This window comes from Anolis sagrei, chromosome 2 (genome assembly GCF_037176765.1).
Source record: "Anolis sagrei isolate rAnoSag1 chromosome 2, rAnoSag1.mat, whole genome shotgun sequence".
NCBI classification, from domain to species: domain Eukaryota; kingdom Metazoa; phylum Chordata; class Lepidosauria; order Squamata; family Dactyloidae; genus Anolis; species Anolis sagrei.
Genome location: NC_090022.1, coordinates 77,975,564 through 77,989,847, shown reverse-complemented (window position 1 = coordinate 77,989,847; position 14,284 = coordinate 77,975,564). Strand labels below are relative to the sequence as shown.

The 14,284-nt window shown below is 41.5% G+C and overlaps 1 protein-coding gene across 2 annotated transcripts in view; it reads right to left on the bottom strand.

The window, feature by feature from the left end:
• Positions 1-2,249: 2,249 nt before the first annotated feature.
• Positions 2,250-14,284, bottom strand: part of SNCB (synuclein beta) — a 30,233-nt gene continuing 18,198 nt past the window's right edge. For both annotated transcript variants that reach the window (XM_060765608.2, XM_060765609.2), the window contains exons 3-6: positions 6,249-6,287; positions 5,533-5,651; positions 3,638-3,727; positions 2,250-3,037 (exon numbers count right to left, since the gene is read on the bottom strand). In XM_060765608.2, the coding sequence (XP_060621591.1) occupies positions 3,005-3,037; positions 3,638-3,727; positions 5,533-5,651; positions 6,249-6,287 (281 nt within the window). In that variant the 3' untranslated portion in view covers positions 2,250-3,004. The remainder of the gene's footprint in view (positions 3,038-3,637; positions 3,728-5,532; positions 5,652-6,248; positions 6,288-14,284) is intronic.

Here is a 14,284-nt window from a genome sequence, read left to right as displayed (position 1 = left end):
AGGAAACTGGTCCCAAAATTTCTTGATGATCGATTTTGGGACTGTTTTATTCATTATTTTAATAGATGATCTTAGAGGGGAACTGCTGAAGGGTGGGGGGTGCATGGGTATTTTGTAATGGAGAGTGAAATAAAGAACTTCCTGAGTCAAAGCACATGAATTCACACCTATTTCTGAAGCAATGGATTTTGCTGCTAGTTAAGGACCTTAGCTGTACAGATAATCAGGGAGGTAATTCAGAACTTCTTAATGTAGCAGTAAAGCTTGATGTAAATTTCTGCAGCAGCAGGATTTATGAACACTGAAAGGATATAACATGAAATCTCTATTTTAAAGAGGTTCAGAGTTAATCCAGCTCTCTGCCCTTGATGTGTATGTCAGATTATTAGAAAGTGCAGCAAAGACCTGCATTAATAGTATATACAGTTACACAGCATGTTAGCATAACAATCCATATAGTATTTACAAAGAATATCCGAATAAGCTATTCCAACAGAAGATGTGAAAATTATATATTACTATGTAGGCAGGAGGAGAACCAGAGTGTTGTAGTAGTTTGAGCACTGGACTATGAATCTGGATACCTTAGTAAGTCTTGCCCTCATCTCAAAGCAAAGCAAAGGCAACTCCCTCTGATCAAATTTGCCAAGAAAACCGTCATTGTGTTACCTTAGGATTTCCATAAGTTAAGAATGACTTGACACCAACAACATGTAGGCAAGAGCATATAAAAATGAGGATGAAAAGTGGGCAATGCTGTAAGGGCTGAGGAATGCTTTGTCCAGAAGGCAGCAATGTTGTAATGAAAATAGATGAAAGGTTGGTGCCAGTTTTTTTTTCAAAGACTTGTAACTAAAAGCACAAAAATTAGCCATATATGCTACAAATAATGTGAAAATTAGTGGTGACAGATATTTTCTAATGATTCTTGAAGCCATAGTGGTGATCCTGGAGGGGCAGTTTAGTTCAGATGAACAGTCACTGATGAGAGTTCATACCCAATCATTATATATTCAGCAAATCTGTTGTGCTAAGCTTTCTCATTTTCAGAACTATAGGGTACATCACTTCTTCTTTTCTTTGCAGGCTCTCATAAGAACAGCTGTTGAGTGGGCATTTTCTTCTTTTTCCGAACATACAGAGAGTGATCATTCAGCTACACTTGTACATGCTGTCTCCATTTACCTCACGTACTGCATTTCATGTTATGAAAGGCTGAGAAGCTGTATTTTTTATATCAGTGCATGGAGGTTGAATGTGCATTTGTTTGTATTAATTCACAATAATAACTACATGGCATTGTCACATATCTTAGTGATTTACAACCGATTGGCCAATTATAAACCAAGATAGCATCATGTTTTTCACAGACGCCAATAGAGGCCACTGGAAATCTCCCAGGGATTGAGTGCAGTAACACCTAGCCAGTCATAATTTGGAGGCTTCTGCCCTTAGAGGCAGCATGTTGTCTCCAAGACCAATGTCACACGTGAATTTGTCCCAAAGGTTCTGCAGAATAGATGCCATAACCAACCTTTGTGGTAAAGGAATTCCATACATGATCTATGTACTGTGTGTTTCATTTTATCTGGCTTGAGTCTGCTCCAGTTGGCTTCATTGGAAGACCTGGCTTCTAGTTTCATAACTGAAAAAACAAAATATTGTACCTACTTTCCCTTCACCATGTATACTTTTATAAACATTGATCATATCCCTTATCTTTTACCCACTTTTCTCTTTAAAAACCTCCAGAGGTTAATACAGGGAAAAATTATTTAAGCCATTGATAATTTTGCTTATCCTTCCAGCAAATTTTCCCTTTTGTAATGGATATATCATTCCATGTATGACTAAATTATAGCTTGGTATGATAAAGGTATGATATGATAAAGGTATGATAGATACCAGTTCTATTTTCAGTTTGTTTCTGTGATTTCTAGCTTGTTACACAGATGGCAATAGGTGGCAAGCTGCTGAAGTGGCCTGTTTCTTTGCAACTAGTATAAAAGGAATTTTCTTCTGCTTTTTTTATTAGTCCATTGTTATGAAGAAGAAACATTACTTGTGTTGCAGCAGTTTACATTTTCTTTGCCAAAAGCAATTATCCCTAGGAAGTACTAGTTACACTGCCTCAGGCCCCTGAAAAGCTAATAGCTGCAGGACAGCCAACCCATAAAAGCTGCCTTATTCACAACACAAAGCAATGATCCTCTTTTGACTTGTGAACCATGTGAAAGCAGACAAGCAACTACAGAGAAGAGTTGGCTTTATTCATGGACACAGGGGCAGTTGTGTCACTGGCAGCTGCCCCAGGATTGCACACACAGCGACAGTGGGAGGTATATATCCATGCCACAGTCACAACACAGAGCGCTGGGGGCAGGAGAGGGAGGGCACTCCTTTTGTTTGGGATACACAGACACAACTTCTGCACTGTCAAAATCAGGGAGTCTCTGTTACAAGACCAAGGGAGTCAGGAAAGGGAGAGGTCACAAAGGCGTAAACAATCCATTCAGAATATAAAAAAAAGTTCCACCAATGGTAATGGAGCGGAGCTGGCGTGATTCACGTGCAAGCAAATGTACAGCAGGCCCAGCGTGGGGTCCCAGCCGAGGTGATGGAATGCTCTGCTTTAAAACGGAGAAGATACAACATGCTTCTTACAGACACGGGGAAGCCGGGCCTTACTGCGCTGGGAGGGAGACAGGGCAGTAAGGCTGGGCTCACAAAGGCGCGCACACACAAACCACTGCGGCCAGGGTTTGTCTTCAAAATTCTTGGTTTCTCTTAACGCTAAAGACCACGATACATAAAACACAGATCCCGATGAGGTCCCTTGGAGCAGAACTGGAGGAAGAACTCATGACAGTATGGGGTGTGGGGGCTCCTCTCCGTCACCATCTGTGTCAAGGCCTTTCTTTGGAGAGGTGGAGGAGGGTTGGGAGAGGGAGGGTCGTTATTGTTATTGTGCTGCTGGTGGAAGTGTCGGGAATGGGGATGGCCATTATGCTTCCGGCTCATATTCCTGATATTCCTCCTGGAGAAAAAGAAAGAGCATTGTTTCATGAGATGAAAGAAGGACATGGGATGAAGTAGCTCTGCATTGGAGCTTGTCAATAACTACCCCAGCGGCACATAATTCCATCTGCAACACAGCTCTTGGCTTAGGATAAGGGATTACTTGTGACACAACCAGGTATTAACAAACATGCACACTTGGCCTTTTCTTTGGGTTCAATGCATGTCAGCCCAACAAAAACTTTTTTTGACTACATCTATTCTGTTCTCTTGGAGAGTATCCTTTTCCTCTGAGTACATGCCTCCTGTCCTGCACTTTAGGTTTTTATAGGAATTGAAGAAGCTGCTTTGTACTGAGTATTTATACATATAGTTCAGTATTGTGTAACCTGCAGGCAGCGATTCTCCGGGGTTTCCGCCAAGGACTGGACCTGGAATCTTTTGTGTGAAAAATCTGTACTTTGCTACCTGAGCTATGGCTCTTAGCTTTTCTCACATATTGATTGCCTGTGCCCTGATCCTGACTTGGACCAGCACTTGGTGACACACATGGAGATCTGTCCCTTGGGATGGACATCAGGAGTACTGTTTCCACCTCCATTCATCCCCCTCTGCTCACCTGAGGTGGCTCTTCATAGTTTTCTCCCTCAGGTTCCAACAGTGGCTCTATCAGTGGTTCCTCCACAGCTTCCTGACCAACTTCTTCAGGCTGCCAGAAAAAGATTTGCAGGTTACTCATGGCTGTCACGGTGTCCTTCCAGTCTGAATAAACAAACTTAGGTACTGTGAGAACCCAGGCATTTTAATAAAAATTATCTAAGGTGTATATATTAATATTTTAAATCTTTAATAGTACTAGGCATTCCTTATACTGGGAACAAAGAGCGTTACAGCCCTAGTGATACCAGACAAGCACAAGAAGGGACAATGTGTCCTTCTCTGAAGTTACCCACAGCTAGTCATATGGTTACATAATCGCTTGCCTGTAGGCAGTCAACTGGCAGCTAGATAATATTTGTGGGGTGTGGGACAGATTCTGGCTTTGACGATCCTCATTCCCAGGCAGCAGCTTCTTCCTATATGCTGCCTGTGCTACTCTCACACAACTTGTGCCAATAATTCCCAGTAGTGGTTTATGCCTTCCTAATTCCTCTCGTGGATCCCTTTTCCCATTGCAGGTACAGTTCTAAGTGGCTCCCATAGGTCCGCTGGCTCCTTTGTTTTTTCCAGACTCGTGTTCGCTTTCAAAAACCTGTCACAAAGGTTTGTACAGACAGAGCATGACAGGCCTTGTTTGCAAAATCCTACATGGATCTACATTTTCATATGTTCACATGAAACGGGGTGCAAGCATCCTCCACATTCTTGTACTCTTTTACACAGTCTGCCCTGCAAGTAAGGGAACTGATCAGAGCTTGTACCTGGCGGTCTGAATTACAAATGTTTGCATGTTTATGCAAGGTTTTAATGTAAGCATAACTTTTATTTCCCTGTGTCTTCTTCCACTGTAAATATTTCCTGAGTGGGTTTATGATGCCTGGTTTGTTTGCAACCAGAACTACTAAGGGCCACAACTCCTTGACTTGTGGAAGGTGTCAATTTTGATGGGGACTGTATTGCCCCTTCATTCCCTTTCACAGAAAAGGAACTGACCCAAGGCAGGGGAGGAGTGGGAAGACTGCCGCACAGTACCCTTCCCCCATGTCAAGTAGAAGAGAGCGCCTGCTCCTGCCCGGCTGCGCTGGCCTCATTTCTTCTTCAGCTGTTGCTATTTTAAGCTAAGCTGGAAGCAAACGGCTCAGTGGCAGCTCGGCAGCAAGATTCAAGAGCCCTTCCTCAGATCGACCAGCCCTGCAGCTGCCAGACCGCTTCAGTGCATGCTGCCTGCCCGCTTGCCCACTCACCCACCCATCCCCTGCTGAGAAACACACTCACTCTCCGGCTTGCACGTAGGCGTGCTTCTGAGTGCTTGCCAGCACAAATAGACACATTCGTTTAAAAAAACATAATTGAAGCATGTAAATGCACACTGATCAATGGTAGTTTTCAATGTCTGTAGTTGTTATTGGCACAGAGATGCACATATTAACTGGCACTGTGCTCATGTAGGTAGTCATCACATGTTATTGTATGAAGTATGTGTGTACATTGCTTTCAGTGCATGCACTTGTTTGTTCCTGCACATACTGTTCATACATTTTCCATCTGAGAAATGTCAGAATGGATGAATGCCCTGGATGTTCTCACATCCCTGCCACACAAGCTTAATGTCATTCTGTCTTCCTTTGCAGTCCCTAATCCATTGTGTTTTGCAAGTAGCTGGGCACAGGAAAACCCAGCAACCTGGCCATAATCCTGTTTTGGCAGGCAGATTCTTGTACCAAATTCAGATGTCTCCATTGTACTACGTTCCCTAGTAGGGCTGCTGAAGAAACTGTTTTCTTTCTATGAGAGGCCATGGGCTGCAGATAGCATCTCAATCTCACAATCACTGAATAGGTGTGGGATGCTCACCTTCAGGTCAGTTGGGAATTCATCTTTCTTGACCAATCCTGTGGCAGCTGCAATATTGCCAGCCCCTGAGAAGACAGCTCCACCCAGCTGAGATGCCTGCTCCTTCGTCTTCTCTGCAACTATGAAACCCACAAGAGAAATACCAGTAATCTTTACAGGGTAGTGCAGTCAGTTCTTTATACTGGAATCATATTATGTGGCTTTCCACAGCTTTCATTTAGGACAAAGGGGCTTTCATCTTGGCAAGGGTATCCAGTAGGTCTGTAATGAGTAACAGCAACTATAGCTGACAGATCAATAGCTTCCCTAGCTATATACCAATGTGTCCCATGGGATAAAGTAATAACCCTCAACCATGGTACTGTTCCTCTTCTTCACAGTTTTATTTACCACTCATTTAGGTAAACACTGTTTCCCACCCCAAGACTTCTTCTGACTCATGTTCACCAAACCTTGTGTCCTGTGGGCACCACCTCTTACATCTGGGGTTGCACTGTAGCCAGTCCCTTCAGCTGGCTCTGCAGGCGCGTGAGAGGCAGCCAGGAGGCTTTGTCCTGGGCCCAGTTACATAAGAGGCTTTTAGTGACATCACTGTCCTGTTAGTCTGTGATCTCTTTAGCACAGCCGCCCACTCATTGACCAGGCAATGTCAATCTGTGAGAAAGGCGGTGGCGAAGGGGGCGGGGAACGTGTGACCAAAAACAAAAGTTCAGTACCTGAGGCCACGCCTGCAACGCCTTCCCGAGTTTTGCTTCCTACAAAAACAAAAAAAAGTGTTAGTAATCAAAAGAGCCAGTTGGGTAGGAGTAAAGGGCATATAGGATAAAGTCATCCAATGCCTCTCAGTAACACCATCTATATTTCCCTTCCTCAAACAAAGACAAAGATTAAGTGATTTTTTATTCCCATGAGAAAATTTATGTTGGATAGGCATTTCTTTATGCAACCTTTTGTCCTTCCTACTTCCATGGGCCTATCCTATTACAGTTTGCTTTCTGAAAGAACACAGGGAACAATTCAGAAACCAGTCATTCAAGAAGGGGACAGCAATAGAGAGGCATTTCTGATTGTTTGACTCTTGCTCAAAACACCTGCCCCTAGCCAATGTCCAGATACCTATGAACTGAATTACAAACATTTTGAAAGATTTCTCTAATGTGTAAGTCTAGAAATCTTCATCAAAAATTGACCCAAAAAACCTGGTTTGACTTATCCACTGGTCAGTGCAAGTACTGCACTTTAACTAAAAGAGGAACCATTATCTTTACTTAGAATGGAAAATGGTTAAAGCCTAAATGTGCCTGTGAGAATCTAAAAGAAGCATCAACCCCCCCCCCCCCTTCCATGGTGCCGCTTCTAGCCTTTTTTGAATGTTTGAGTGGGGAAATGGTGGTGACAGCCAGGGGCAGATGCCTCCCCAAGGCTATGCTGGTGCTTTCCACTCTCCATGAAACAATCCTTGATTTATCAATGGGTTATATCAAAATACATACTTTTTGCCCCAAAAACCTGCCCTCAACTTATACATGAGACCAATTTATACGTAAATATATATGACAGGTGTACCTGTGTGTGCTCACACCAACACCATTAACAACAAGGATCGAGTCCCTGAAGGGAAAGGTTCCTAAGCATTTCAATGATTGAACACCCACAAATTTACAAACAGCTTAATAAAGTATTCATAAATACTTTTATTATATAAATAATCTCTTTTCTCTGTGATGCAGTTGAAAGTGCTTGTTTCAAGAATGAGGATGGATTAACTCTTTTTGAGGCTTTCAAATAAGTGAGTTCCATGTTTGCATTGCAATAATCACACTTGATGTTCGAGTAGTTCCAGTGATCTAAAAAATGACCTTCCATTAACACATTCACCCACTCAACACTACTGGGAGGAGTAGATGAAGAGGAATGCATGGTAAAAAATACCCCAATGCACATAAAATATATTTGAATTGATTCATACAGGTGTAGAGGTTCTGCAATATATCTCAGGATTTGTTAGAGACATGCTAATTGAGCCAAACAACTGGTGTGGCAAGACCTTATGTCCAAGGCAAGGATTAACCGAAAGACAGGACATGCTGTCAGGGCATCAGAATCAAAGGAAGACAGTGCTATCATTTTAATACCAAAGGAGAAGGAATTGTAATGCAGAATGTTTCCTCTCCTGATACTCCTTAAAATAGATGAGGAGCCCAGCCCTTGTTTGTTTTTGGCCACTGGGGGTGGAGGGGTGGGGGGCAATTCTGGAGACAGAAATTGTGAGAATTGGATTCTTGTGTCTTACTCTGGTATCACCCTGTTTGTTCAACAAAATAAATTAACTATATTTCAGGGTCACATCTCGGAAGTGTCACACCGAGGGCCACATCAGTCTTATGGTTGCCTTCAAAGGGTCATTTGTAATTGTAACACTGTATAAATGTAACTACATTGCCCTGGCATTGAATACCTCAGGAGCCACATAAAATGATGTGGAGAGCCTTATGTTTGACATGTGTGGTCTAGATTACAATACCAGCCTAGACAGCTGAACCCAAGTGCCAATCCTGCTTCATCAGACCCCATTTTAAACAAACAAACAGGCCTCTGAACTGCCACCTCAGTTAAAACAATGAGTGTCTTAAGTAGGGATTTTGTGTAATGCCTTCCTCATGCCTATTGCCTTGGATCTTGACTGAATGTATCAGTTGGGTATTCATATCCTTTTGCCCTCCCAAGAAAATTGAGTTGATGCTCTTTTAATAGCAACTTACAGCACAAGTAAAAGAGCAGCAATACAATTTAGCTTTGCCCATGCACCTAACTGGCCGCTCTGATCTTTGTTGCATTGAACTTAGCCTGGCCTCTTTTGAATTGTCCACTTGCTTCTGGCGATGGAGCAATTGGTTGATGGCCTGTAGTCGTACCATACTAAGATCCAGGCAGTCTCTGCTAATGACTCCACGTCACAGTGGAGAAAGGTCATGACACAGTGAATAATAGAATGGAAATGGAAAAGAAAGGACTGAAGAATATAGTACCCGTTTTAAAATATGTCTGTCTTACTCTCCTGTATCTGAGAAGCTGTACAACAATGTGACATGAAATATCACACAGTACTGCTTCCTTTTCTAGTATGGTATCTTTTAGGTCAGTGGTTCTCAATCTGGGGTCCCCAGACGTTTTTGGCCTTCAACTCCCAGAAATCCTAACAGCTGGAAAACTGGCTGGGATTTCTGGGAGTTGTGGGTCAAAACCATCTGTGGACCCCAGGTTGAGAACCACTGCTTTAGGTGTTTTGGATTACAATTTCCATCAGCTCTAGCAGCATGGCCAGTGGTCAGAGGAAAAGATAATTATAGCCTAAAACATTGTGAAGTAGTGATAGGTTGTACAGTAGGGAGAAATTAATTATATAACTGTAACATAAGCTGTGTTATTATATTATTTGGGCTTAAAGAAAATCCATCTTATCTGTATTATACAATACAAAGGGGGTGCGAAGAGAAGAAACATATCAAGGACATTACAAAATGTATTACAATGACCTCCAACTATCAGTATTCTCTTAGGCATATTATGGTGAGTGTATCTCTCAAATCTGTAGTTCGAGGCCTAGCACACCTCAGTTCTATGCAATTCTGTTCAAGAATAGGCAACAATGCAACAAACTTTCCAGACTACACACCACTGCTCAGTTTCCTGCACCAGCTTTTCAGACTTTAAATATCTCCAATCCCTAATTGGCAATAACAGCAGTTGAACTGGTGGAGCCAAATGGGACATGTTTCCAGGGGTTCAAGCCAAAAGCTCATGGAATTTTTCTGAGCCACACTATTAGAGACTGCAACTGGAAGTTCACAACAATATTCCCTTTTTCAGTCATTTCTGTGTACAGTATGTCTCTGTGATGAAGAAGACTATCATTTTTCTTGCAAACCTGTGGTATTGGGCTAGGTGTTGTACAGAAAAGCATTGCAGTGGTTAGCTTCAATCTGCAAAAGGGTTACCATCTTGGTAAGAACTAGGCCTCTTATATTCTTAGACATGTTATGCTGTATGCAACATTGTGATTTCTAGTATGTTTCTCTGAAGCCATTTATTGGTTTGTTTTGTTGTGGGACTTTTAATATTAAAACTAGATTTAATTCTAGAAAATAGTTGACTGGTAGAACCAGCCCTCTGTAGCCATGGATTCTGCATCCACGGCTTGAAAATGTTTTTTAAAATCCAAAATGAAACCTTGATTTTGTCACTTTATATAAGGATCACCATTTTATTATATCACTAGCCATCCCCTGCCATGCATTGCTGCGGCCCAGTCTGTGTAGATGTGTTTTGTGTATGTATATATTTGTGTATATGTGTATATAGGTGCATTTGTGTATATTTTGTACATGTTTTGTAATGTATTTCTTGTTTTTTGGCTTTTTAAGTCTCTTCTGCTATGTTTTTCAGTGTTTTTATGAGTGATGGTCACTCGTTGGCCTGATAGGTGTATTGTGTCCACATTTGGTGTCAATTTGTCCAGTGGTTTTTGAGTGATGTTAACAAACAAACAAACACTACATTTTTATTTATACAGATTGAATATAACGGGACTTGAGCATCCATAGACATCAGTATCCACAGTGAACCAAAGATTCAAGATGCAGGGAGTATGACTCTACAACAAGTCAGTTGTGATGGTGAACTAGGGTTTGTATCCCTAAACCTTGGGGCAGGAATGGGGAGTAAGAGTTGTCTGGATTTTATAGGACTACAGCTGCATCAGCTTTACCCAGCAATGCCAGTGATACATCCTGTGAGCCACTTGTTCCATACCCCTTTCTTAATGCTACACTATAAACATCCTTGCATTTCAGTTGAACTGCAACAGGTTTCCCTCCAAAAGAATATTGTGTGGTATTTGTTGTTTAATATGCTGAGACTTTTCTGTTCAGTCATGCTTGGTCCATTTTATAGACCCAGAATTCTATTATTGAGAGGGAACAGTTAACCATACTATCTATCAGAAAATGTAGTTGCCACAGCAGAGGCAGCAACAAGGCATTAGAGAAAACATCCCAGTGCTATATAGCTTGCCAGATGCCCCCAGTGATTACCCGCTTGTCTTCAACAGGGCAGAGGTTGTTCTCCTAATGCCAATGTTGAAACAAAGTTCAACTGGCAATTTTTATAAATGGGGATGCCATATTTTTGTTCAGTTCTTGCAACAAAATGTTGGGCCAACCCTGGCTTACATTACGATTGTCAGTTACTGAAGGCTAAGGAGATGCTGCTACAACTTTGGATTTAGTGAGACATTCTTCCAAGTAAATTTAACATACTGTATTTTATACAAATTGAGTAAACTCCAGTGTGGTATAGTGGTTTGAGCATTGGACTATAGCTATGAAGACTTGGGTGAAACACACACTCTCCAAGCCTCTCCTTAGCTTTGTATCATTGTCCCCCCTCGGAACAAATCTTGCAAAGAAAATCCCACAATAAGAGTTGCCATAAGGTACACAACAACAACAACAAAATTCAATTGAAATCAGTGAGACTTACTTCTGAATGTTTATGCAATGGCAGTGTTAGCCAACAGCCCAGAAAACTTGGGGAGTAAGTCCCACTGAACTCAGAGTGGCTTACCTCAGAGGAAACATTCTCAGGAATGAAGTACAACCAGCTCAAGACCTGCAGGTGATCCATGGCCGGTCAGAGGCATGAACTTAAGTTCCCATGCAGTTTTAAGCTGTTTGGAACAGAGTCTGACTTTTCAGGTGTTTCTTTAAAGAAGTGAGTGCCAGAGATTTTCTAGTCATAGCTGCTGTTCAAAATCTGACATAGCATAAATCCAGTAGACAACACAAAAAGGATAACACGGACATCCATAAGTTTGTGCGATCAGAATTAAGAAAGATTGAGATCACAGAGAAAAAGGCAGGTTGAATTCATGTGAAACGGACTGAGGTGTGTCCCATTTCCTGGCATGTTTGCATCAAGAATGATGGATACAAATGTAGCACAAACACCTGATCATAGAGAAATAGCAAGTTAGGAAAATGCTATCTAAGGGAAAATAGACATCTCATGTGAACACATGGATTGAAATGCCATTGACAGTTTTTTGGGTAAAGGGAAAGTAATTTTGCAGGGCCAATTTTCAGCAAAATGGAGTATCAAACCCCTCTTTCACTTACTGCTATTCTGCTGTTAAACACACATCCCCCCTTCCCCACGCCCCACTTTCGAGATGATATTTCAGGAGTAATCACAAACCTGGAATCCCATATTGGCAGACATGGACAATGTCAAGAACCCTTCCTCAGATTCTTTCCTCTCCAGTATTCCTTCCCAATTCTAATTTTCCCTTAAAAGGTACACCTGTTGCCATTTAAACTGGTTCCTATCCATGTGCTTTCCAACACCATCATATTTGGACAACCTGTAGAATGATATGGGATAATGTGGGTTTTCGTTCAGTAATACCTGGAGGGCCACGGTGTTCTCCTTAGATTTAAATGGATGTACATGGTATAAATACATAGTTGCTCCTTTGGTCAGTGTTCCCAGGGCCTGGCTTTCTTGTTAGGCAATCCTGAGAAACATCCAAGAGATGGTGGGAAAGGGAGTCTCATGAGGAATCTGTTAAAGCCCTCTGGGAGAGGAGTAGACAACAGGTGTAGTTCTAAACTTGGTACGACTTGTCTATCTCACCTGGCACTACCAAAACATGGTTTGATAGCAATAAAGAGAGCCAATATGGTGTAGTGGTTTAAGTGTTGAACTAATCCTCACTTGGCCAAGGAAACCCAAGTCAAACTCCTAGCAAACACCCTCTGCACCAAGGAAACCCATTGATAATTTATCCATAAGTCAGAAACAACTTGGAGGCACACAATGACAACAATAAAATAGCACAAATAATCAGCCACTGAAATGTCAGTGGCTCAGTTGTGCACTAGCCATTGAACAGTGGCAGCCTGGCAAGGTCTCAGGCTGGACCAGAAACAAGACTTGACAAGCTGGTTAAAGCTCATTCTGAGGAAAATAGCTGTTATCACTGTGTTATTTATCTGTTTTGTTTGTTTTTAGTAATGTAGCCATATTGTTCACAAGGAAAAAGCAACAAAATACATAATTTGGCAATGCCTGAGTAGGACTAAGCAAAATGATACAAAACCTTTTGAATTCCACAGAAATTGTCCTTAAACAAAGGTTTAAAACAGTAAGGCTGTTTATCGGATGCATGCAGTCACAAACACCTTTTTGTTTCATTGGCACAATACTTTTTCCTTGTTCACTTTCTCTCTCAGGTATATATAAAAAGATGTGATGCCTAAAAGACCTATGATGTCTTCACAGAAAGAGTCGGGAGAGAACAGCAATTGATTTGATTGATTCACTGATTAACTGGTATTCATTTATTTCACTTAGGTGCTCATCCTTTGTAAAATATCAGATACACTCTTGGCCAGTTTCCTATCCAAGGAAGAGCCAGAACTGCTTAGCTCTAACAACCTAGCAGCAAACACCATGTATTCTAAAGCAAAGACCATTATTTTGTCATTAAAATAAAAGTTCAGTAGTAGCTATACAGAAAAAGCCATGGAATGAAAGTCCTAATCAAACTGAAGTCAAGGTCAGCATTTCTGCTAACTGACAGCTTTCAGCTCAGTACTATTTTTGCAGTACATGGTCAGCTATCCTGCATAATAGTCTTATCCAACCTGGTGTCCTCCAGATGCACTATTGGCTATGCTGTCAGTGCCTGGGGATGATGGCAGCTGCAGTCCAAAATATCTAGAGGGCACAAGATTGGGGAAGGATGCTTTATTGGGTTCCTTTGTTTCTAGCCCACAGTAAGTACACCTTTGAAATTTGTTTTTGTTTTGTGTCTTCAAGACATTTCTATCTTATGACAACTCTAAAAGGAAATGTCACAGGGTTTTATGGGGTTGAGAGTGTGTGACTTGCCCAGGATCACCCAATGAGTTACCCTGGTTGAGGGGAATTGAACCCAGGTCTCCAGAGTCATAGTCCATTACATCAGATTTATTCCTATCAATGTCATAACTGATCATTTTTGAACAACAGTGCAGCTACAACTAGTGACGCTCATGCCAACTAAAGAGATGTCTGTTACCACAGATGGCTGTCAGGGACAAAAATGGAAATCAGATGGGTCTGTTGATGTCATGGCTAGAGGAAACTATGGCCACTAACCCTGTAAGATGCTACTTGTAGAAAATCATTTGAGGCAACCTTCATGATGTTGACTCTTGCAGATATGGAACTGCCTCCCCTACAAGGGAAGAGGCCCAAAGATCTGCTTCCATCATCTTGTCTAGAGTAATACAAAAGCCCTCAGCAAATACATTTGACTTGTTAATAGCACTTCCTGACAGAAATTAGAACAAGCCTAGAATTTTTCTTTTGGGGTAGCATGTTTGTACATAATCAAAATACATTCCTTTGTGGCATGGCCTCCAAATACCTTTCAAGTGTATTGATGAAAGTCTATTGAATTTTCCCTAAGACGCAAAATGCAGTATTTAGTACTGACTTTGCAAATGTTACTTTTTTCTACCTCAGCTTCCAAAATTCCTCCGCTAATATGTCTGGCGGCCATGCTTACTGGTAGCTACAGCCAAAAAAATCATTCTTCTGGACTTTGATTTTTGTCACTAGAAAACTATGGTTTCTTTATCAGCCTCAAGCTAGAGCAGCCACAGAGATTGTTAATGGTGTGTGAAGTATGGTTATGTTAGTGATT